The 24,754-nt window shown below is 38.3% G+C and overlaps 1 protein-coding gene across 5 annotated transcripts in view; it reads left to right on the top strand.

The window, feature by feature from the left end:
• Positions 1 to 24,754, top strand: part of RIF1 (replication timing regulatory factor 1) — a 36,891-nt gene that overhangs the window by 3,593 nt on the left and 8,544 nt on the right. For 3 of the 5 annotated variants that reach the window (XM_067299430.1, XM_067299431.1, XM_067299432.1), the window contains exons 4-26: positions 645 to 775; positions 1,226 to 1,320; positions 3,125 to 3,314; positions 5,278 to 5,370; positions 5,468 to 5,606; positions 6,641 to 6,792; positions 8,688 to 8,808; positions 9,846 to 10,019; positions 10,277 to 10,387; positions 10,645 to 10,707; positions 11,624 to 11,724; positions 11,966 to 12,052; positions 13,684 to 13,757; positions 13,888 to 14,068; positions 15,083 to 15,190; positions 15,474 to 15,623; positions 17,110 to 17,209; positions 18,497 to 18,761; positions 20,238 to 20,280; positions 20,653 to 20,855; positions 21,314 to 21,413; positions 21,776 to 21,919; positions 23,677 to 23,819. In XM_067299430.1, coding sequence (XP_067155531.1) covers positions 645 to 775; positions 1,226 to 1,320; positions 3,125 to 3,314; positions 5,278 to 5,370; positions 5,468 to 5,606; positions 6,641 to 6,792; positions 8,688 to 8,808; positions 9,846 to 10,019; positions 10,277 to 10,387; positions 10,645 to 10,707; positions 11,624 to 11,724; positions 11,966 to 12,052; positions 13,684 to 13,757; positions 13,888 to 14,068; positions 15,083 to 15,190; positions 15,474 to 15,623; positions 17,110 to 17,209; positions 18,497 to 18,761; positions 20,238 to 20,280; positions 20,653 to 20,855; positions 21,314 to 21,413; positions 21,776 to 21,919; positions 23,677 to 23,819 — 2,968 coding nt within the window. Of the gene's footprint in view, positions 1 to 644; positions 776 to 1,225; positions 1,321 to 3,124; positions 3,315 to 5,277; positions 5,371 to 5,467; positions 5,607 to 6,640; positions 6,793 to 8,687; positions 8,809 to 9,338; positions 9,357 to 9,845; positions 10,020 to 10,276; positions 10,388 to 10,644; positions 10,708 to 11,623; positions 11,725 to 11,965; positions 12,053 to 13,683; positions 13,758 to 13,887; positions 14,069 to 15,082; positions 15,191 to 15,473; positions 15,624 to 17,109; positions 17,210 to 18,496; positions 18,762 to 20,237; positions 20,281 to 20,652; positions 20,856 to 21,313; positions 21,414 to 21,775; positions 21,920 to 23,676; positions 23,820 to 24,754 lie in introns of those variants that run through there. The other 2 variants (XM_067299433.1, XM_067299434.1) reach the window with 2 other exon arrangements.

A 24,754-nucleotide genomic window follows, 5' to 3' on the forward strand; every position in this document is an offset into this window, starting at 1 on the left:
TACTGAGATCACTTGCCCAGGAAACCCAAATTCGTAAGAAATCAGGCTTTATTCAATCTGAATTTCAAAGAAATAGATGACTTCCCTGCCTCTCTTCCTAGTTGAATTCAAGTGCTTTATCTTGCTCTTTCTTTTGTGTAACTGTCTTGCTGTTACCTCAGTTCGAGCTTTACTGCCTTTTTTAATAATAAAAACCTCTTGTAGTCCTTAAAATGAATTTTGTGTGTCAGCATAGCAGTGAAATTGACTGGACAAAGGTGCTTCTGAATTCACTTGAAATCCAGAAAGAAGTTGTAAAAAATCAAAGAAATATTTAATCTTTAGGGGTTGGGGGGGGGTTTTGATAAAATTGTCTTTCAGTTTTATGGTTTTCTGGTTTCTTAAAATAATACTATAGATATATACATACTATTAATGTAGTATATCAATACTTTTTGTGCATTCTTGCTAATTATTTTGAAATGAATTTACAAAAATTGCTGAAGATTAATATTTAAGGCATTAAATCGTGACTTTTGGGAGCTTTAGTTGCATGGATCTCCTTGCTTTAGTATTTGTTAGCTGAGCAAAATGACCTGAAACTTGCTAAGAAGTTGATTAGAATTACGCAAACAGAATTTGAGTGCTATGCATTCTGCTTTCAGCGCCGGAAATACAAGAGTTGCTTTCAACAGTGAACAGCGTTGCTGTAAAAACTTCAGACAAAAACACTCGCACTCGAGCACTTTGGGTGATCTCTAAGCAGACATTTCCTTCTGAAATTGTTGGAAAGGAGGTAAGTTTCCTAGCTTTTTCTTTTTATTTTTTTCTTCTTCTGCCCCTGGTTTCCAAAGGAAATAAGGCTTAATGCAATTTCTTGGTCACTCTCCACCCAGTAGCTTTTGAGTCTGAAGGCCATTTTCCGCCAAATTTGACGGGCTCAATTATGTTAAGTTCTTGGAAAATTTTTAAGCATGGATAGCTACAGAGAGAAAAGAGTTCACAAATTATTGCTCCACTTGAGGGAAAAGCTGCAACGTGAGCTTGGCAATTGTGTTAGACCCCAGCAAAGCTGCATAGAAGAGAAACATTACAAATGCTCTAGTTTTCTCAGATTTCTAATCTTAACTGGACCCAGGATAATCCAATCACGGGCACAGTCATGGGAAACCAGATTTCAGAATTCCTGCTGCTTATGGAAATATTCATATTTAATACAATGCTGGCTCCGATATTATTTCCTCAGGTGTCCAGCATCATTTCTACGCTGGAAGCAATACTTACTAAAGGAGATGTACATTCTATGGTTGTCGAATATGAAGCACTGAATGTTGTTATACGGTATGTGCACTGCAATATTAAATGCTTAAAATAAATGCTTAGTTTTTTGGAAAACTATTGAAACAAAATCTTAGTGACATTAAATATTCTGATGATAAATATTTGGAATGGTCTTTGAATTGTTAAATACATTAGATTTTTTTCTGTAATGTTTTGCATTAATCAGTGCAATAGAGTGAAAGTGTGTGAACTACTGTTCCTATTTCTGGCCTTTTCCCAGGCTCCTGAACCACTTCATCTGCAAAATACTCCATTAATGATAACATGACATAACTGATGCTGACCCAGAAAGTAGTCAGTGTTCAGATGAACTTTAACTGCTTTAATTTTTTAATGGTTTATTAGGAATGCTAAATTATTTCCGAAGTCTCACTTACACTTCACAAGTCATGTTCTTTTCATGTTCTAGTTTTCTTTTTCAAAGTCAAGCTGGTTGAGAAATTTTCAGCTCTCATATGGAAGGATTTACTTTTACAAATGTCTTCTCATTGGTGCTTTACAAGTTTATCGCTACACTGTTCCTCATAACACTGTTGAAATACTATTTAATTCCAAAGCCAACATTTTAGGCTAATACTGAAGAGTGCATTCTTTTGGTCAGCGCTGCCAGAATAGTCAAAATAATAGATTTTATCTTTATTTGGAATTAATTCAAATTTTTTATAGTAAATGTGTTTAAGCTTAAATCTTTATTTAAGTCCTTTCAGGGTAAAAAATTTCTTGAGCTGTATGCATCTGTCTTGAACAGCAAATACATCTTTAAGAAAAACAGTTACTGTGGTAATTTGCTTATTTTCTCCCCTATATTTTAATGCATCAGATTTCTATAGCAGAGAAATTGGATATTACTTTTTCCATTTACTTGGTATTTAGTGCTTTTGGCATCTGAATAATTATACTTTAATAGCTCTTTTTGCAAATCTGAGGTGCAGTAGAGAATTACTCCTGAAAGTTGCACATTTTATTAAGTTTCATATACTTCTATAGGATTACAAAAAAGATTCAGTTACTCTCCAGAGCAGGAGTTGTACTTGAAAATAAACTTTAAACAGATACTGGGTCTCAGGTTGAGTGACACCATTGGTAAGAGGATGCTGTGGTTCAGAAGTCCCTTAGGCTGATGGCAAATTTAATGGAAAACTGTTGTCTTAAGCAGTGTTTGTCCTTCAGCCTTCACCTCAAAGATGTGAAACCTTTTCTTAGGAAAAATTGTTGAGAGGCAGCAATTTTACTTAATGTGGCAAGACCTTTGTTAGTTGTAATGACAGGGATGTGATATGACGGGACCACAGAGAACACCTGGGAAATTCTGTCTCTTCCAGAGAGACAGCCTTCTTCAGACAAGTTTGAATACGTGCCAGGAACTCCCGGTTTTGAAAGCCTCATCAGCTTCAGTGTGGGATTGTGTAAACATACTGAATTTTTTTGTCTTACTGTGCTCAGACAACTAAGCACTAGAGCAAGGATGAAATAAGGATACTTCACGAATCTGCTTTGGGTCTGTGCAAACCTGTGCTGCTTCTGGGTTCAAGCTGCCTTTGAAAAGCAAGCGTTTATTGCTTTCACCACACGTAGCCTGTTGAACCTGGTCTGGTCCGTGTGAAACGTGTAAGGAATGGTTAATTTGCAAACTGTACTTGGTCATTAATGATGAAGAGGTGATTGTATGTTTCTTTCAGGCTTTCAGTTATTGTGCTAGATTTGCCTAAAAAGTTATGATAGAATAAGGACAGCTGTAAGTGTCGGTTTGTTGCTCTGCTCTTGGTGAGGGACATCTGAATTACTGTATTTTTTCTGAATTCAGCTTAATGGAGCAGGTGCCAGCCCAAATGGGAGAAGAGGCTGTGAGGTGGGCAAAACTGATCATTCCTCTGGTCGTCCATTCCGCTCACAAGGTGCAGTTACGAGGTGCCACGGCGTTGGAGATGGGCATGCCGCTGCTGCTTCAGAAACAGCAGGAGGTAGCGGCTGTCACTGAGCACCTCATGACCACAGTAAGTGGAAATGTTGTGCCTTCTCTCTGCTCTACAGGCAACAGCACTGGTTATCAGGGTTTTTTTATAATCTAGGTAGAGATTTTTCAAGTGGCTTTTTGCTGTCACTGTGCATTAACAGCAACTACATGATGACAGTGGTTTTGACAGGAAAAAATGAAGGTAATGGCAATGTAGTTATAGGACCACTAAAAAAATTAAGTTTCTAGTATGAATCATAGATCAGGATAAAAACCTACATTTTAAAAATGACCTTCAAGCACCTGTCTTGATAGCCTTAACTCAGAAATAGCATCATTAAACTTTATTTATTGCTTGTTAAAATAAATTTAGTTTACCAAACTATAATTATAGCAAAATCTAGAGTGGGAGTGACCCACATTATCTATTCCAGCTTCCTAATCAAAGTAGGAATAGTTAGATCAGGTTGCTCAGGGCCTTGTTCAGTTGGTGTCTGAACATCTTAAAGGACTGAAATCCTACAGTTTCTCTGGGCAGCCTGTTCCAGTGCTTAACTACTTTTACTATATTAAAAAAAAAGTTTTGTTTTTTCTCTTTTTTTTTTTTTTTCCTCTTTCTGAAGTGGAATTTGCCTTGTTGAAACTTGTGACTGTTTTCTCCAGTCTTTTCCTCCGGTGCCTCTGAGAAGCGTCTGGCTTCTTCCTTGTAACCCTACTGTAGTGGAGGTAGTGGAGGACTTTGCATGTACTTTTGAATTTTGTGAGGTTCCTGTCGGCCCATTTCTCAGGCTTGTTGAGGTCCCTCTGAATGGCAGCTCTGCTCGCCAGTGCTCCAGCCAGTGCTTTCCCTGCCCAGCTTGGGGTCAGTGACAAACTTGCTGGGATTGCGTTCCACCCATCGTCCAGGTCGTTGATGGTGTTAAATCATGTTGGCCCCAGTGTTGACCCTTGATGAATGTCACGCATAAGCTGGGCTCTGAACTGCTGACCATGGGCCTTTGAGCCTGACAGTCCAGGCACACGCTTTGTAATCTGACTAGTCTGTATCTCCCCATTTGGCTGCAGGGACACTAGAGGACACAGTGTCAAAAATTTGCTAGAGTTAGAGTGAAGAACATCTGCTGCACTCCGTGGGTCGGCAGAGCCAGTCATTTCCTCATAGCAGTCAGTCAGTTTGGAAAAGCAGCGTTTTCTCATGTTAAAACTGTGCTGACTGTTTCTAGGGACCTTCTTGCTGGTTTATGCCTGAAAATGACTTCCGTGGGAACTTGCTCTGTTATTTTTCCAGGCACTGAAGCTGGGCTGGTTAGCTTGTAATTCCCCAGATCATCTTCCCCCTTGCTCTTTTTTTGGAGACTGTCATAACATTGTCTTTTTCTTTCCTGCTGTCACTGGGGACCTCTCCTAATTGCTGTGACCTTTCAGAAATGATAGTGTGGCCTCATGGTGTCATCAGTCTTCTCCCTCAGCACCTTTGGATGCATGCTGTACAGTTTGATGGACTTTGATATGTAGTTTACTTAAGTGATCTCTAGCTCAGTTCTTCACCATAGGTTGCACCGTTGTGCCCAGTAGCAAAGGTTATGGGAGAGCGACGTTGAAGGCCTGAGAGCAGACCTAGCCAGTAAAGGTGGAGGCGAGGAAGGCACCGAGTACCTCAGCATTTTCCATGTCCATCAAAAGGTTCCCACCCTATTCAGTAACAGTCCCGTGTTTTCCTTGGTGATCATCTTGTTGCCAGCATACTTGTAGAAGCCTTTTGTGTTACCCTTTAACATCCAGCACTGTTAGCTTCACCCTAAAAAAATAATGAAATGTTAGCAAAGTTTGACTGATTTACTGGCAAATGTGGCATGGTACAGAACTGTATCTTTCTGATCTAGAAATAACATAGTCAATTCCAGATTGTTTGTGTCTTTCCAAGAGTCATGAGTACAAGTACGTGGTTTTTAGGGTATTTTGAGTATATTCCTTGCCAAAAATATTTTTCTTTTTGTTTGCAGAAATTAATTTCAGAACTCCAAAAATTGTTCTCTACAAAAAATGAGACTTATGTGTTGAAATTATGGCCACTATTTGTGAAACTACTTGGAAAGGTGAGTAGAAAAGCAGTAAGTTTAGTTCCCTAAGGATTCATCACTGTAGATTTTGACAACATAAGTATCTTAACTCTGTGAACATCTTTGTCTTCAGACTCTGCATCGTAGTGGAAGTTTTATTAACTCATTGCTGCAGTTGGAGGAACTTGGATTTCGTAGTGGCTCACCAGTGGTAAAGAAAATAGCCTTCATTGCATGGAAGAGTCTAATAGATAACTTTGCTCTAAATCCAGGTAGATTTAAAAGCAAAAAGCTAACACCTGAACTGTTTTGTCTATCATCACATTACCTAAATGGAAGAGAATGTATTTTTTCCTCAATTTGATAGTAATCAACCGTATATGTGTATGTATAAGTAAAATTGAAATATGCTCTTTTTTTTTTTTTAAATTGAGAACTAACTTTATTTGATCAGTTCTATCTTAATTTTGCTGCTAGGAGAAATGGTTAAAATTAACAAACCTTTGTTTTATAACAGTTTGAGCCAAACAGCAATGAAATAGAGAGGAAAAACATGTTGTAGGTTTTATTTTGCGTTGTATTGGCTAATTGGATAAGAGCAATGCTTCAAAACTCCAGTAGTTCTTCTAAAAAAAAAAATTACATGGTGTTGTTGGCATTTGTGTTGTGTCCTAAAACGAACAGCAAGGATTAGATACTGCAAAAGCAGTCTGAGCAGTTTCGTGTTGATTGCAGAGGGCTGGTGCTGCTGCTGCTGAGTTGGCTAAAAGTTTCTCTTCTTTGAGTGCTTGGATAAAGTTGAGCAAACTTCTGTCCAGATTTGCTTTGCTATTCCTACATGATAGGAAGATTAATTTAAGTAATCTGTAAGTCATATAAACGCTTCAGCGGTAAATTATCACTTGTGACTCCAGTATACTTTAAAATCATTCAGTCTCATTGAGTAGTTTATGTACATATGCGTTATATTTGTTTTGTTTTTCTGTTCTCTTTAAATTATCAAGCATGAGTGGATATCATTCTTCCACGTTTACATTAGTATTCAGCAGACTTCATTTCAGTCCTGATATTCAAAAGAAATACCTGCTATTTCTGGAGTCATTCCATAAAACTTAGAGCAATAAAAAGGTCAGAAAGATTGGTGTATACATAATGTATTTTATTTTCACGAATTGTTACTCGTTGTATTTGAAGCTAAAATACATTAGGAGGAGATGTGGTTTAAAAAAATTCTGCTTTTTTTGTTCTGCAAATCAAATTTTAATTGCATTGCTTAAAAATACGGACTTTTTATTTTGTCTTCAAGATATATTGTGCAGTGCTAAAAGGCTGAAATTGCTAATGCAGCCACTGAGCTCTATCCATGTGAGAACAGAGGCTTTGGCACTGACAAAACTGGAGGTCTGGTGGTATTTACTTATGAGACTGGGACCACAGCTGCCTGCGAACTTTGAACAGGTAAGAAAATGGAAAATAGTCATGGCATAATCATTTAGCCTGTGTTGAGTGTGTGAAGCTAAGTCTTCTCTCTCATACTGTAATTTTTTATACCTGTTTTGTCATTCCCTAGTTCGGTATTACAGTGAAACTGTCATAAGGGACTAAATCTGACTTAGGCCTATGTATGTTACACATCTATATATTCTATGTAGAAGGAGTATTTGGGGCTATACTTGCAGTCTTTTTAAAGTTCTAAAGGAGTTGAGAGCGTATCTGCATGTCATGTGAGCATCTTAATGAAAATCTCCGCTCAGCGCACGGTTGTAGTAAACCTAAGTGGATTATCTAAGGGCTGCTCTGTCCTGTCACTGTGGAAGTACATGCTTTGCAAAGTCTGCCATGGGAAAACATTCTGAAAAGAATGCAAAATACTTAGAAAGTGACATGGAACAATGATCCAGGTGTACTTTTCTGTAAAATTTGCAATCAGGCAGTGCTTTGCCCTTCCCAAGGAACATCCAGTGAACAAGGAGAAAAACAAACTGTTATGATAGCCTGTTCACAAAAATATTGTGAAAGCCTTAACTTCATGTTTATAAACTGTCAGCAGATAAGTGGGATACTGAAAAGAATGTCTACGTCTATTTGAGCAGATGTTTTACAGTTACTTAAGGAACCTCATGTATGCTCTAGTCAGTTGTTAAGTGTGTACAGTTTTTATCACTCTGTTTTCTAAAGATGCAAACAGAAGTTAATCATAAGGGAAATAAAGTGCTCCCAAGTGCTTTATGCACAGAACAGACCAACTTTTTAAAATTTCATTTAACAATAATGGGAATACTTCTTGTAAAAGTTGTTCCGAGACGTGTGCAGCTTGGAGGGGCAGGGGGATTAACTTTTGTATTTTTTCTTCCTGAAACACTAGTTATTTTGGATTGTGCTGACTTGGAATAATATCCAGGTAATACTTCAGGAGTCATCATTGTCCGTAATGTGCAAACTAATTTCTCCCCTGTTCAAGCAGGATAGGCCTGGGTGAAGGTTTCTGTGTTCTGTTCACTATGGATTTGAAGGCTTAGACCTTTAAGCAGTGCTTAGGTGTTTGAGTTGACTTTAATAGTGGTAGTTGCACTTGTTCTGGAAATGCGATTTGATAGAAAATTTGATAATGTTGTTAGTACTCACCTTATAGTTGGAATGAATAAAGTGTTGCTACTAGGTTTCTGAATTTCATTAAATTAAACTTGACAAGGTGAGAGAAGGGGTCAAAGTTCATTTACCTTTTTAAATTACGGTACAATTAAATCACTTCTGCAGTGAGTTTGGTTTAATCTAGCCTTTGCGAGTCCAGCAAAGGGCTACTAAGATGACTGAGGGATTAGAGCATCTCTCCTATGAGGAAAGGCTTGAGAGAGCTGGGGCTGTTGAGCCTGGAGAAGAGAAGGCTGAGAGGGGATCATATCGGTGTGTATAAATATCTGAAGGGAGGGTGTCAAGAGGACAGGACCAGCCTCTTTTCAGTGGTGCCCAGCAATAGGACGTGAGGCACTGGGCACAAACTGAAACACAGGCAGTTCTCTCTGAACATGAGGAAAAACTTTACTGTGAGGGTAACAGAGCAGTGGGACAGGTTGCCCGGAGAGGCTGGGGAGCCTCCATCCTTGGAGATATTCAAAAGTCATCTGGACACAGTCCTGGGCAGCGTGCTCTAGGTGACCCTGCTTGAGCAGGGGGCTTGGACTAGACGATCTCCAGAGGTGCCTTCCGACCTCAACCGTTCTGTGATTCTGTGAGGTACCCAGAAACTCTGGAAACACTGATACTGTAAACAGCAGTAGTTTACGTTGAAACTTAGAGTTCTTTGACTGCTTGTCTGTCATTCCTGTTTTCACTGAGGTTTGGTATCTTTGCAGGTTTGTGTACCGTTAATCCAAAGTACTCTAAGTCTAGATTCTTCTGCTGTGTTGCAAGGAACACCTTCACGTGGACCAGCCAACCAGAGTTTAGCCTCAGCAAACCCTGCACCGAAATCAGGTATTGAAACACAAGCCCCTTTCCAACTCTATTTCAGAAGCAGGAACTAACCTGTTGTATTAAACCCTCTTATGATTTTTCACTTGCAGTATGTTATTAACGTAAACAATATTTAGAATATTGCGTGCTCTTCTGAGAGCTTAGAGGTGGTGACTTATGTTAGTTAGAGACTGTTGTAGTCATAAGTTTACAAAATCACGGTAATCAAATTTTGTTGAAATCCAGCTTTTAATGTCCTGAATTGTGTTGCCTTTGGTGAGGGAGCTTTGATCCTTAGTTTGAAACTCTGTTTCTTAGTATTTGTTGGTATAGGCACTATTTATAGATGCCATTTCCAGTTCTATACTATTTTCACTTTCTGTTGGAATGAGTAACCCCTGTGATCATAATACATCCCTAATTTTGGTTCTTTAAATACATGTTAGATACCATCAAGTTGAGCTGTGTGTATAAATGTGAGAGTTACAGAACTGCCTTTTTTCGCTGTATAGAACACCCCGGAGTCTAGGCCTTGTGTAACTGTAGGCTGCTGTAATTAGGAGCCTCAGGTACGTTGTAGGAGTATCCTAGATGTGTAAATCTCCCTGTTGTTCCTTTTAACAGGAAAATTAGTTAACTTTAATTTTGTAAAATCCTCTTTGAAATCTGTCAGTATTCTTTGATCTGGGACCTCTCGCACTTGAGTATAAAAGTTTCTAATGGAAATGCTTTCATAGCAATAGAATTAGTAGCAGTTGCTGTATAACAGCAACTTTCATGGAGAGACTTTAAAAAAAAAAAAGTGGAGTCTGAAACTTTGGTAGAGATCACTTGAAGATATGTATGCTTTCGAAATACATGTTTATAACTGACGTTAACCTAACTTGGAGCGGGAGTTTGTACTAGATGTCTGACTGTCAGAGATCCCTTTGAGCCTATATTATTCTGTGATTTGTTTTTTTTAGTGTTAACTTTGGGGTTTTGGTCTGTTGAATCTTTCCTTTCACTTGATTCTAGATGAAATACTTGGTAATGTAACTTTTCAACCCTCCCTCCAGGTCCTTACCCATTTGGAAGTCCAGTCACGCCAAGGATGAACCTGAATTCTAGTACAGCAGGAATGGTGGTGATTCCTTCCATTCAACTTTTGGGAATTGAAATGCTGCTTCACTTTTTGAGGGGTCCAGAAGTTTTGAATTTTGCTAAGCAAAATAAGCTGGTACTCAGTTTAGGTATATGAGTTGTATTTTTTCAAAGTACTTTTGCCTAACCTGAAATTACTACTTTTATTAGACTTAAAGATGCCCATTAGCATGAAATGCTTGAAATATTTAAAGGTGTTAGTTGTCATCTTTAATATTAGAAAATGTTTTCAATTGTATCAAATGCTTATAATGCATATTTATACTTGATTTTTTTAAAAAAGATTTGTCCTAAAAGTGCACCACAAAATAACAGATTTACAGAATGTGTTTTGTTCTTCTCATAGAGCCTCTTCAGTACCCGTTGATCAGTAGCCCTTCTTTTTTTTGTAAGCATGCCAGCACACTTATAAATGCAGTTCAGGATGGCTTCATTGCAATTGGAAAAGAGGTTCCTGGTAAGAATTTAATGGTGAAATTAGATTTTTGTTTCTAAGAAAAGAATCTGGGGGAGGGAAAGATAAGAAAGAATAAAGTAACCGCTATTCTGTAATGTTCCAGTGCTGACATTATTAAAGAGAACTGATCCAGCTAGGTTTGAGAGATTGAGTTGTGGCTTAAATCAAAGTCTGTAGTTTAACATATTTCTATTCAGTCTGTAATAAAAACATTAAACAGACACTAAATCTAAAATACAAATTGTGTTATCTTGCAGATTCTATGCTGAATATTATATGGAAGGACATTAATGGATATGTAAAAACAGCTATTGAATCAGGTAAAAAAAAGTGTATTTTATATTGGTTATTGCTGACCAGTTTTTTTTTAAGATTAGACTCTAAGAAGTGTTTGCTTCACTGCTAGCAATTGCCCATTTTTATGCATCATCAATAGCTGTTCCTAAAGAAACAAGCTAATCTTTACATGATGCCTCCATCTTTATTACAAGAAAGAACATCTGATCTGCTCCAGTGAGGCTTACTAGCAAAGGCACAGTACCACATGACTACAGCTGTGTTGTCTCTTAAGCAAGAAGATGTAGCAGCACTGCAATTGCTTGAGCAGTTGTGCTTTTCTTACTGAAAAAATCTTTGCCATATCAAAAAAAAATCCCACCCCATGTCTTTGTATTGAGGAAAGCTCTTAGATTTCAGTGTCTTAATCAAATTAGTATAAATTCCTCCTTGTGTGCCTACAGCTACTTTTTTTTTTAATTTGGATTTTGTCTCATAGTAAACATAATCTCTTCACAGATGTATAAAGATAAGTTCTTTCATATTAAAAAAAAGTCCATTACTCTATAAAGGCCTTAAGTGCAGAACATTCTTAATACTGAAGTTTCCTTGCACTGAAAGGTCTAACTGAAAAGCATAGCAAAAATCCAGTACTAAATATAACACTTGGGTGAAGTAATACTTCACAGCATTTTTGAACACGTCAAAGTTAAGGGTGTACAGAAGTCCGTGTTAAAGGTAGGAAGGTTTTTCAGTTTTAATAATAAAACTTAGAATTTTTTTCTTTAAACTTTTTACACTGTTCTTTAGAGCAGAGACTTGGTATCTGATTCTGTAAAGTGTCTAGCATATGTTTATAGTGATATACAGGATTTATTTTGGCTTACAGTGCATTATATTTAATGATGATCACAGTGACCATTAGTCTGTTCTGCTGTAACTGTAAATACATTGTTCTAGGAAATAAGAAAGAAAAGCAAGGGTCCGAAGTACTGACTATGTTGCTCCAGGCCTTAAAAAACACTGTTAGATCAAATTCTCTTCCTATGCAGAAAATACTGGTAAGTCAGATGTGTTTTTTTAATCTCATCTTTTTGATTTTCTAAATTCTGCTTGGAGGCAGTCTTGCATTTTATGCATCAGCACTGCCTCTTAAGAGCCAACTTTTTTGGTGAAAAGGAGGAGCCTCCTCCTAAGGAGGAGCGAGTGTTACAATTTTGCTATTATTTTGTACTGTTACAAAAATAACTTCCCTAAGGTTCCTAGTATTTAAATACATTTTCTTCTTTTTCCCATCTTTAGTCCCTCATTGACATTACTGTTAAGGAATTGCCCCCCAAAGTATTGGGATCGCCAGCTTATCAGATTGCCGATATGGATCTTTTAAACGTAAGTCTGACTTTATTCCAGATCTTTGTCTTTATTTATGCTTAAAGGCATTAGGAAGTCATATGTGCACAAATGTACAGAGTGCTTTAAGTCATGACAGCCAGATCTTTTGAAAATTATGTTCCAGTTTCTGGAACACTGATTCTGTTTTCAGCCCCTGACTTCTCATGAATAATTTAACTGTCAGTAGCTAAATAGGGATGTGCTGAAAATATTGGATGAAACAAGGTTTCTCCTTTTATTTAAGTCATGATTTACTGTACAGGTTGCAGATAATCTTCAAGGAAACTGCATAGTCTAACTGTATAGTGCTTGTTATATACTGAAAAATGAAGTTTTGGGAAAATGTTGTGAAGTCAAAGTTAAGTTCAGTAAAGAAAGATAAGTGTTATACTCCTCAGGAAAAATCAAATGCACGGACACAATGCGGAGAATGTCTTGCTGGGCAGCATTACTGCAGAAAATGATCAGAAGTCAGAGTGGCCTAACAGCTGAAGATGTCAACCATGATCTACTTTAAAAAAAGGAAAAGGAAAAAAAAAAAAAAAAAGCTGGTATCCAGCATTAGGGAGAAATACTCTGGTTCTGCTTGAGTCCTGATGAGCCCTACCTGGAGTTCTGTGGCGAACGCTGTGTGCTGCCTTAGAGGGGAGAACGAGGGGAGGGCAATGTAGAAGATAGCCACAGAAAATAGCCTGTGAGAAAAGGCTGAAATAAGATTTTTGGTTGGAGTGAAACAGCCTGAGGGGGGGCCTGCTGGCAGTTGGATTTTTTTTTTTTAAAGGTGGTTTAGAGCAGTCTAAAATTGAATGGTGATCAGCTCTTCTGTGTGCCTCAGTAGATAGGAGGTTTCTCGTTTGTTTTGCAGCAGCAGAGGGAGATGGAGCTCTCTAGCCTGCGAAAGCAGCTAATTGTTTACGCTTTTAGTCGGGGAGAGTATGGAATTCTTTTGGGGAGGTTTTAGAAGCAGACCGATATCTGCGAGAGGATATCTGAGTACAGCAGAGCAAGTGGATGCCTCAAGTTGTATAAATTCTGTGTAGTGGAACTGACTTAAGAGCTCAGCTCTCAAGGATGTCTTGGTTTTTTTGGAGGCTTTCTTAAGCCTTAATTACAGTCAGAGCTTTATTAAGGCTGATGAAGTTTTAACTGGCAGATATTAAATGTGTTTTGTTAAATGCCTTATCAGCAAATCTGAAATAATTCTCTGACAGATTTTAAAGGATTCAAGGTTGTCTGAAAGATGTCTTACTGAAACTTTAAATTAAGCAAATCTCACACTGCTCCATGTTGTTCAAGGAATTGTAATATGCAGTATTGGCCTTATGTCTACTTATCTGTTGCCTATAATTTCAAAGCAGTAAAAATGATGTGCTATAACTCATAACCTTTTAAAAATAAGTTTTTAGCAGAACACCAGTTATACTATAGCTGAAGCTAAAGTACCAGGATCTTTCACCACTAGTTTTTATTTTGAAGTGTTATGACTGACTATATCATACAGTTTGCTTTCAGTGGTTACAGATTTGTGGCTTACAGTTAAATATAGAAGATAGCAGATTCACTTAAATGTGTATCTATTTCATTTGTTCAGTGTAGACTGTTTTGACCTCTTAAATTTCTTTTACAAGGGAACGCCAGCTTTGTTCTTAATTCAGCTGCCTTTCCATAATAACCTCTTGGAGCAGTGTGTAACAGATGAGAGGTAGGTGTCCTAAAGAAAAGATTACTGTGGGTTCTGTTTGTTTTTTCAACAAGCTTCCCATAGTCTAAGATTTTATTGAAGCTTCTTTCTAACTTCAGTTAAACTTACCTGTGTAACTTTTCTCCCCTAGGTTCTTCGTAATCCTAGAAACTCTCGTGGGTTATGTTTTATCTGGTCCTACATCTCCGCTGGCTTTCAGCGAATCTGTGTTCTGCATCATTAATCAGAGCACAAAGCAGGTGGAGAACAAGGAGCATCTCTGGAGAATGTGGAGTATTGTCGTTAATCCGCTAACCGAATGGATTAATCGGGTATAGTGTTGTGTCCCCCCCCCCCTTTGCTCCTCCCTCACCCCTCCCCAAAGAAAAACACAGGGAAAATTTTCGTGCTGATCTTTAATATAATTTTAGGAATTAGATGTCTTAAAGCGATGGCAAAATTACATAAGCCTTGGTAGTGTTTGTGAAAGTAGGATGTGTACAGCAATTTGTAAAGTTTTGTAACTGAAGGATGCACACTGCAAAGCGAGGGAGTAAAAAGGAGGAGGAAGGCAGGAGTGCTGGTCGGAAGTGAGGTTTCAGGTGATTCCAGTCGGAAGAGTAATTATTCTTCTGTACAATGTACGGTGCAGTGCTGGGATCTTTCCCCCCTTTTTAAAGATTTCAGACGTGTTTATAGATGTGCTTTGAGCCTTCAGTGTAGCCTGGTTGTTGCAAAGGCTGAAAACTTGCCCTTCAGGACCTCCTAACCTTCACGTAATAAGCTTGTTTGCTCTTTGTGAATACTGAGTTGCAAGATTTAGGTTGTAGTTAGAACTGTTTTCCAGTAATGTTAGACTTCTTAATTGAAAGCCCTAATAAAAGCCATGTAAACTGTAATATTCAACTGGTTCTGCAGGCTGCTTGCCAGAAATCCGCTGACTTTAATGTAGGAACTGTCAAGCTAATCACCATGTAGTCTTTGGACCTAAAAAAAAAAAATCTTTGAATTTTTAAAGGAAGTTATTTTTAGGTGCTTTAAATAGGTTGCTAGCATCATTCACTGCAACTGAAATCAGTAAAATTAATTAAAAATTCTAAATCTGTTTTTCCCTCTGGGGTTAAGGAGCTATTTTGGAATTAAAAAGTAGTGCTCCCCCTGCCCCCCCGCCCTTTAATAATGGCTTCTACTTAAGCTCTGAAGGAGCTGAGAAATGGCTAATTTAAAAACACCGTAAGTTATTTAATTTGTGCAAATTTTATGTACAAAATAAATGCATTTGGAACAGTCTTATTCATCACATAAATTTTGCAGGTTGCTAATCCACCAAAAACTTCTCGTTGCAGACTAACGAAGTAAATCAGGGTGATGCGCTGGAGCACAACTTCAATGCTGTTTATAGTGCGTTGCTGCTACCCGTATTCCATATATTCCCCGTTCAGGGATTTCCACAGGTAACAGTGAATTGCTAATACTGATTAGAAACAATGTGGGTTTGATCAAAATTATGAAGTACTACCCAATAATCTCAGAGTAGAGTTTAATTTACCAGGGGAGTGTGTGTGTGTGTGTGTGTGTATATATGTATATGTGTGTGTATACATACATATAAGACTATTGTTTGAAGGCTGGGATTCTCAAGTTGTGTAGGTTTTACAGAAGAAGAAAACTTAAAACAAATGTTTATCTCTATGCACAGACATTGATATTTATAAACTTTTTCTTTCTATTTTAAAGCCAACTATGAAATCCTTGTTGCGCACTTGGTCAGACCTGTATAGAGCATTTGCTCGCTGTGCTGCTTTAGTCGCAACAGCAGAAGAAAACGTGTGCTGTGAAGAACTTTGTGCAAAAATAATATCTGGGCTAGAAGGTGAAACTCCAGTAGTGAGTATAAACCAGTGATACTGAACTATATAAATATTTTAGCAAACTTTTTAAACTAGGTACATGTGCAAGAACATATTGAAAATTTTAATGTAGTGTTTTCTGTAACTTAAAAGTGGGCAGTGGGGAGGACTTAAAGCAGTAGGAAAATTTCTTTTTACTGATGGGAGTTAACAAGTTGATCCAAAAATGGATTGAAAGAAGAGAGTAAAAGTAATTATAATGCTTTATTATTACAATAAGTTAAGCAGGTTTTGCATTTGGCTTCTAAATACTTAAGTAATACTGGCTTAGTGAATGTCATTATCATGATAAATATAATTTGACCAGTTGAAATGAATATATGAAGCAACTTAAAGTCAAATTAACCAATACCGAAAAGAACAGATGTTTTCATTAGGAAGGAGAATAGAGTAGCATCGTAGCATTCAGAGAACATAGTTTGCTCTATTCCTGGCAGTTTCAACCCTACACACTAAAACTAAGACCTTTAACAGTAAAGCTTTATAAAAGAGAGAGCTTTTGAAAGATGGAGGTATTGCATTACCTCTCTTGTTTGTTTGCAAGACCACATCAGCTGGGGAGAGTAAGAGTGTCTGTAGGTGTCAGTGAATATTACATATTACTTTGGAACATAAAATCTCAGGTGCTTCAAAGTTGAATATTTGGGGGGGTGGGATGGAAATACTGTGAAAGGAGCAAACAAGAAATGCCTAAGAAAAGTGGAATCTGAAAACATGTCATTTGGAGGATTACATCATTACAGCTTTTTAGATGCTGCTGTGTACAGTACTAATCCTGATTATAAACTTCAATTTTCAGAAATTAATTATTCATTAAGCCAAATTTAAGCATTTAAGAGCTTCAGTATATAAGTTATGTTGAAACTAGGCTTTTTTTTTTTTTGGCCTTCCTTTTAAAAGGAAGCACAACCTTTTATTTAGAACAAGATGTGGTGGATTGGGGAAAAAGAAAATGCTTGACATCAATCTCTTCATCTGTCCTAGAAACCGATTGTGCTTTCTGACTGTAGTGTTGTTAATGAAAATCTTGCTGTTAATGCCAACAATGGCTTTTCTAAAATCAGGTTTTGTATAGTAACTGAAGTAAGGCCACACTGAGATTTGATGGCATGTTCTACTAGACAGCTAGTACCTTGAACCTTTATATTTTTGATGCATCTTCTTAAATCTAATATCTTCTTACAGCTGCCTGTTACTGTTTTGCCTCTTTAGAATTATATATGTTTGCATCTCATTTGTGTCGAGAGGGAAGACTGCATCTTTCCCTCATGCAAATGTGCTTATTTTAAATCATAATCTTTTCTTTTCTTAGTTGTACCTGACCATGTAGTCAAATTTCATCCATTTCCCTCCTTCCAAATTTGAAGTTGTTGCATTGCTGTCCTGAATGGCCAACACGTCTTGTTTTATGTCACTATAACCTTTTTTCTAAGGTTTGCTAATGATTTCTGTTTCTTACTCAGATCCTTTCAGTGGTGGATGGTCTCATCCATATTATATCAGTTATGGTGGACTGCATCAACTTTGCACCGTATGGTACTAAATATCAACCAAAAAATAGATGTAAGAAAACATTTGAATATTGCGATTTTCTTTGTCTATTTTTTTTCTTCCTGGGTTGTTTGAAAGCTGGAATTATTGTAGATTCAAAAGTGATGACTGTAAAATATCAGCAGTCCATATAGTCTACGTATTATCTAAGCACTGAGCAGATTTTAAAAAAGTCACAAAAATGAACTCAAAATATCATCCAATGTCTTTAGGTACCTTTTCTTAATTGTTGAGCAGTTTAGTAGTTACTAAACGTAGCTGGCTTGGCAAAGCTTACTAAACTTAGTTACTAAACTTAGTTAGCTTGACAAAATATAGCACGTGTGAAATGCATGTAAACACTGAGGCTCCGTTCCTTTCCAGCTCCCTCTAGAATATAGCTCTGTTTCAATCTGAAGATGTATTTGATGTTTCAGCTATAATTTCACTTTTTGCCTATGAAATCTGCCTCTTTTGTTCTATTTAAACATACTTTGAAGTAGCAATGCTCGATCATAAACCATAGTCCAACTATATAATAAATACCTGCCTAAAATGAATGTTAAGCTGTTAACATTACAACTGAAAGGCTACTGCTTTTGAAGCTGCTTTGCATAATGTTAATCGGGAATAGGATTAATAGGTTTGCAGAGTGGTTTCCTGCCTTGCCTTGAAATCCATGGTGATACATGAATACAAGAGGACATTGTAAAAGGTGCTTTGTGCTGTTGCCTCTTCCCACTTACAACTATTGAAGAAAGGATTTGCAAAGTGACTGTAATTCAGTACAAAACTGAAGATATTTTTTTAATAATTTCTCTGCCCCATTTGAATGTTAGGGTAGCAAGTCGTCGTGTTGGACTACTGAAAGAATGAAATGCTTTAATTGAGTCTTAATAAGGAAAAGCATGATGGAACCTTTTCACTTTGACTAAAACTCCCCCTCCCCTCCCTATCCCTGTTCTAAAACTTACGCATATCAACTGGTATCTGTACAGTGGTTGCCATCCTTTTGCAAGTAGATATTAAAGATACTTAAAAACATAGTCATTTGTATGACCAACAGTAAGTATAAATGAAAGGAATTGGAATTGTATCTGTAGTGATATCATAAAGTGATGCATTAAAAATGTAAGTCTTCTGTTAGGCCTGTGTTTTAGACTGTTTTTCTACAGATACAGTTTAGGAATCAAAGTTCTGTTTCCCGTGTAGAAAAAAAAAAAGTTCTAATATTGTTTATAATGTATGTAGGTTAGATAGGAATCTTAAAGCATGGAGACAGGGTGAAAAAACAAACTTTTAAAAAATCTTTTCTTTTAGCTCCACAGACACCTACGGATTGGTCTAAGAAGAAAAAGGAGCCCCTTGGAAAGCTCGCCTCTCTGTTCAGACTCCTGGTGATGTTGTTAAACTCTTTCCATGTGTTCAGTTCCAAAGAAATCTGTTCAGAAACGCTGGTCTCTGTTGGTCCTTCAATTATTGCTATTCTTCACAATATCATCAGCCGTGTTTCGTTGCCTTCAGTGATTGGGACTATGTTTGCAATTTTTTCAAAACCTCTGGCAGTGTTTTATGAAAAAACGAAGTGAGTATTTTAGGAATGACTGGAAAACTGGATTCATTGTATTGCTGCTTATTGGTGTAATTTTGTGTAGTCTGTAGCAAGCATTATATTTAAGCATAGCTCAGGGTTTTTCAAAGCATCAGTCCTGGGATACTAAGAATTCTCAACTCCTACTAACCTCCTTTTTGAGCACAGAGTATTTTGCTAGACTCAACCTGGTTAGTAGGCACCGTTCCTGTAGTGCACCCAGCCACTGCGAGTAGAACGTGTCTGCCTGGGACAGTTGCCGGGAAGCTGCTGGTTGCTGTGACGGCTGTTTGTAAGCTGGGGTGCCGGGGCCGAGTGCGCGGTGGCACCCAAGCTGGCATGGCTTCAGAAGCGGCCTGGCTGGTGCAGCACCGCGTTCGGCGCGTGCCACTGAATTTAAACGGGTCTGGCGCTCTGGCTGACGTGCGCGGCGGCCCTCGGCGCTCGCCGGTGTGTTACCTGCTAGGCGGCAGCGCAGCTGATGTTCGGTGGTATCCCAAAAATGCACGTGCGGGTAGTAGTTCCCATTGTAAGGCTTTTCTTTAGAAATGGAGCCAAACTTGATTTCATTACAAAAGGAACGCTGTATAACTTCTGAAAGCTTGATGGTTCGAATTGCCGTCTCTTTGGAGTGAATAACGTTACCTCCGCTTCATTATGCACAAACTGAAAATTTCAGTCATGATGTTTCATTTCTCTAAAATGGCCACTGGAAATAATACTTATCCAAAACAAGCTGCACATGGTAAATATGGTCTGAGAATCACTTAGTACAACTATAAAAACCTTACAGCTTGAATAATTCCTTTATGAAGGTAGAGTTGAACTACACCTGCTCTCTCCACCTCCCACCTCATCTGCCTCTGAGCACTGCCTGTCTCAGAATTATACATTAAAAGGGAGATGTTCGAGTTGGATATGTGTCTTTGAAGGGAGGCAATATGCAAGCAAACATAAGTTTGGGAACCTCTGTCTTCAGCTTGGAGGTCATGGGCTTAAAAGAAATTACAAAACACTGATCTCTCGCATTTTTTAGGATTGTGCGTGTAGGGATATATTTACATGAAATTAGTTTAGGTGCTGCTTCAGCTTTATACGCAGGTATTTATGGGGCCTGGGAAACTGTTTGGAAAGAGAGATAAGAGCGATACAAGGCAGGTAGAAGTTACTTTATCAGAAAACATTTTATTGTAAAGTTGAAGTAGTTAGTGCTCATTTTTGCCATTAGGTGGTTTAAAGAAACGTTTAGAGCATGCGGGTGTCTGGTGTTAAAGGGAAGGCTCGCTCGAAAGTCTTCAAGTCGGGAAGCTTGTAACTGCCCAGTGAAGAGGGTTGATTCCCAGCATACCCACGCTGTGTACTCATCAAGTTGTGTATTAAGCCTAGTGTGCAATGCTTGAGTGTGGTTTAATTCTTATGTTTGGGATAGATGAGACAGCAAAATTTCATAATTTCTTTTTGTTTTGACAGGCTTGCTGATGTACCTAGAGTGTACAGTAATCTCAACAACAAGGTAAATTTGCTAGAGACAGCTGGAGGGAGGGAAGGGAGGGGGGAATATGACATTCTAGAGGGGGGGTTTTGCAATTCATCCTGTGTTCTAAACAAAATTGTAGCAAAGGTAATTTTAATTTTAAACTACTTGTATTTTACTGAGAAGACAGCTAATGTGAGGAGCTGTTAGCTTAGCTATTAAACACAGTTATATCTGATTTATTTAGAGTGAGACTTTTTCTGTGGCATGGTGTTCAGACTTGTTTATTCAAGCCATAACATCCTACAGGATAACAACTCTTTCTGTTTGTAGAAAAGCCTTTTTTTTAAGTAGTAAATATGTGCAACATTTGAATGAAAGACTAAAAATATTGCTTCTTCCTTCGCTCAGCTTGAAAAGTTACTGGCCGAGATTATCCTGTGTTTAGAGTCTCACTGCACTGGTTCTTACGATAGTGAACTACTAGAGCAGCTTTCTCCATTGCTGTGTGTAATATTTCAGCATAAGAGCAAACAGATGCGCAACCAGTGTGCCCACTTCTGGAATGCAACATTTGCTAAGGCTACATCGTTAACATATCCCGAGGAGTTAAAGTAAGATATATCTTTATGCTGTGTGTGGCTTGGACTGTGCAACAATATATAGTCCATGCAGTTTTAAGCAGGTTCTCTTTCTGGTCGTAAGAACTAGACATAATCAAGTGTGTATGTGTGGAAGAAAAGCATTGGTAGTATGTTTAAATTGTGAAAGTACCTTCATCCTTGAAGTTAACTGTGTGCAATGACTTAAATATACGGTTTTATCCTTGAATGCTTAGAAGGATGTTTGAGAAGTATTAAAATAGGTCTGGAAATTCATGTGTAAGGTTACTTGGCTGTAAAAGCCATGAATTGTAACACAGGGAAGAGAGATCTTAAGTTATAGATGAACAAATTGGCGTTGTTCTGTTTACTGTGTATGTTTTGCCTGTTGGAGGGCTGGTGTGTCTGCTGGTCTTGTTGCATGCTTCCCCCCGCTCCCCCCACTAAGTCTGACATTTTGTGTTGAGCAGAGCTGTGTTAAGCCAAGCCAAACAGAAAATTCCCCTCCTCCTGCCTGGTTTTGAAAGCGTTGAGATAGCAGAAGACGACAGTGGCCCGTTTTCTGATGCGGTAAGTATTTTGTTGACTCCAGTGGGCGCTTCATTGCGTATGACTGGGGGAGTCATTCAGAAGGTTTCCTAGTGCAAGGTGAACTCTGTTTCCCCGCCATGACTGACTTGCACTTGCTTCATGTTTGAAGTAGGAAACTAAGCTGAATAAGCACTGACGAGAGACTGAGCTGACTCTTAATAGTTTTTGCATTTTAAATTTTGGTTACTACCAGCTTGTTCAAAATAATCTTTTAAGTTGTCCTCTATGTAATTTAGAGAAAACAGGAGAGTGGGAAGGATGAACACATCGCAGGATGAATTTACGAAACTTGAATTCGGTTTCTTCATAGCAATGCGTTCAGTGTATTTTTGTTTAAATAGATGGAAAATTCACAGTGGGATGCAAAGATAAGTGGAATGGAAGTAAAGTCGGGTCGAAAACGAGATTCTCTGTTGGCACAGGCGAGTGAACTGAAAAGTGAAGTAAAAGACAAGACCAATAATGTTCAAGTAACATCTGCAAAGGTAAGGTGCTTATGAATAAGTGTAACGAATCAGATCCTTTTTTTTTTTGCAGTAGAATATTTAATACTGTTGTGAATTCTTAGTTAAAGTTATTGAATCATGTAGTACTGAAGTATTTCAGTCTTTTCTTTCAAATTTAAGCTGTACAGCATGTTCATGTAAATTCTGTTCAAATTCTGTAATAAGTTTAGAGACTGCTGAGGTTTAAGGAGGGATTATGCTGCTTGACGAACAGGAAGAGTGGCAGTCAGACACTCGGTTCATGCTTCTGGTTGCACGTTATGACAAACTCTAGTGTTGGGGTGGATCGGATCTTCAGTTTTGGTAGAGCTGTGCCATGTGCTCTGAGAGTTTAATTTTTGAGTAACACTGTCAATCTGTGTGACCCTGGTACTAGAGAATGAAGGGCGGAGTATTTCTTCTCTTCTGTTATCCATAAGGTAACAGATGTAAGATGGAATCTGCCAAGCACAGAACTGTTCCTTTCCTTGTGTCTGGAGTGTAAGTGTTTAGACTCTGGTGAAATAATTCTTGGTCTGTTCTGTTTGTTATACCTTTTTCATTTGGATGTTCCTTAAATCCTATGCTGAAAAATGAGGTGGTTAACTGCGGCTTGAGTTCTGACATGGTCCTAGAAGGGGCATAGCTGCTGCCCTTTCTTTTGGAGGAGAAGCACATCCCCCAGCAAGCATGCGCTTGGTTCCTTGCTGTTGACGGTCTGTACTTCTGTTTAAGCAATCGATCACAAAGTCTTCAAGTCCTGAACAGATACTAGAAGGATCATCCTCTCCGCGTTCCCCAGTTGTGACTGGCCTTGTGACCACCAACATCAGTTTACCTTACAGTGCGCTTGACTGTCTTGACGATGCTTCTCCTCTGTGCTGGAATTCTCTGAGAGTCAGTGCATCACCTTTCAACTAATACTGAGCGTTTCCCTCCTGGAGGTTCAACAGGCATGTTACTTTCTCAGTGTGATCCTGGTGTCAGTGCTCACTGCTGTTCACCTTTACATGATGCTGATGCAGAGGAGAAGTTCTTCAAGCAACCTTACAGCCATACACTGCCTCACTGGTGTAACTGATCCTTCTGCTTGCCTGTGTATTCAGCCACAAAACACCTCCTGGTAGATTCATACAGCAGCAGTGATCACTGTCCTTAAACAGTCAGAGCTCCTGCATTCCCTCCTAAATCTGGAGCTAATAAATCTGCCCAGCAACAGGGAACTTGAGAGATCTATTGAGGGATATTAGCATTTTTCTGTCCTTCGAGCGTGCTGAGACAGAAAATAAAGGATGGTGATACTTCGACTGTCCACCTGGGGTGATGCTGTGGTACTTGTTCTTGTCATCCTTTGGTGATTGCAGACAGTTTTTTAAATGGGATCCCTCTTACCATGTACTTCAGGAATCATGGATTAATTAAACAACACTAAACATTAGTCATCCTGAGTATCAAGGTGACCTCACCTGTTAAGGCCTTTAAATTTCAAGAAACTAAAGGAAGTGCAAAAGCTTATATGTTTATATAAGGGCACAGAGGAGGGGTTGCAGAACCTCTCTCATAGGTGGTGGTGTTGGGGGAAAGACACTCATGAAGTAAACGGGCACCTGCAGAGGGATTTCTGCTGGCTAATGCTGAGAGAAGCACAGTTATTTGAGAACTGCTCCATTCAGGATGGATGTACCTGAACTGTGGAAGCACCTTTGTCTGCACCTGAATCTGTCTCACTTCTAATCCAGCTTTTTTACTTTCCACAGCTGAAACTAGAATTTTCATCTTTGAAGACTAAAAGTGAGATAGTTCTGGAAGAGGAGAAATCTGCTGATTTTGTGTTTATTCCTCCAGAAACAAAAGCAAGAATATTGACAGAACATCAGAAAGAAGTGCTTAGGTCAAAGAGGTCTGTAATTCATTCTGTTTAAACTTTCTGTGAAATGCCCTTTTATTATGAGCAGAGTATATGAAACGGACATAACTTTAATTCCTGTGTCTCAAACTACTGTAAGTAATTATATGTCTCTCTCTTCTGTACAAGTTAAAAAGCTGAAGCTTAACAGAGTTCCCTGCTTCACTATACCAAAAGCAACCAAATTAATCTCTGACCTACGTTTCTTATTTTGATTACCTACAGTATGTGTGATCTGGCCTTAGTTTGATAATTTAGGCTTTGCATTTTCATTTCATGACTCGTTTGGAATATAAAATAGAAGCTGTCACTTTTCTGAAATCATTGAAATAAAAGGATTTTCTCTACCTGATCTGAAGGAAAGAATTTAGGTTTGAAGAGCAGTCTTAGATTTGTCAGCAGCACGTAAGAAATCAGAATATTTCTGAAGGCTCCCTTGTAATTAAACAAGTTCTAGAGTTACCCCCTTCTACGTGAGAAAATAATACTGCAGTATCTGTTGTACTCAGTCAGCTACCAGAGCTATTCAGAGATGTGGGTTTTTGTAAGCAAATTTTGCTTGTGTTGCTTGACGGGAACTCACTTGGGTTGTATGGTCAGCATGTGTTAATGATTCTTTGCAGTGGGATCCCAATCACAAGGGTGTTTTTGTCTGTAAGCATGGTTAGATTCATTTAAAAAGCTTTAATGCAAGTGAGAATAGTGAACTCTTCTCCACTTTCCAGTTTGCTTTGTCGCTGGGACTGTGAACTTCTAGTAGTTGATTGCAATATTATGTCTTTTCCGCGCAGGATAGGGAGAGGACTGTGATCACGTAGCGTCCTTATGTGAATAAACGCTGCTGTGCTTTCTGGACAGCAGTCCCCGCTTTGTTCCCCATTGCAGTTTGATAGTCTTGTGAGTTCAGAAGTTTGGTTCGCTTCAGATAG

The sequence above is a fragment of the Apteryx mantelli genome, chromosome 6 (genome assembly GCF_036417845.1).
Source record: "Apteryx mantelli isolate bAptMan1 chromosome 6, bAptMan1.hap1, whole genome shotgun sequence".
In the NCBI taxonomy this organism is placed as follows: domain Eukaryota; kingdom Metazoa; phylum Chordata; class Aves; order Apterygiformes; family Apterygidae; genus Apteryx; species Apteryx mantelli.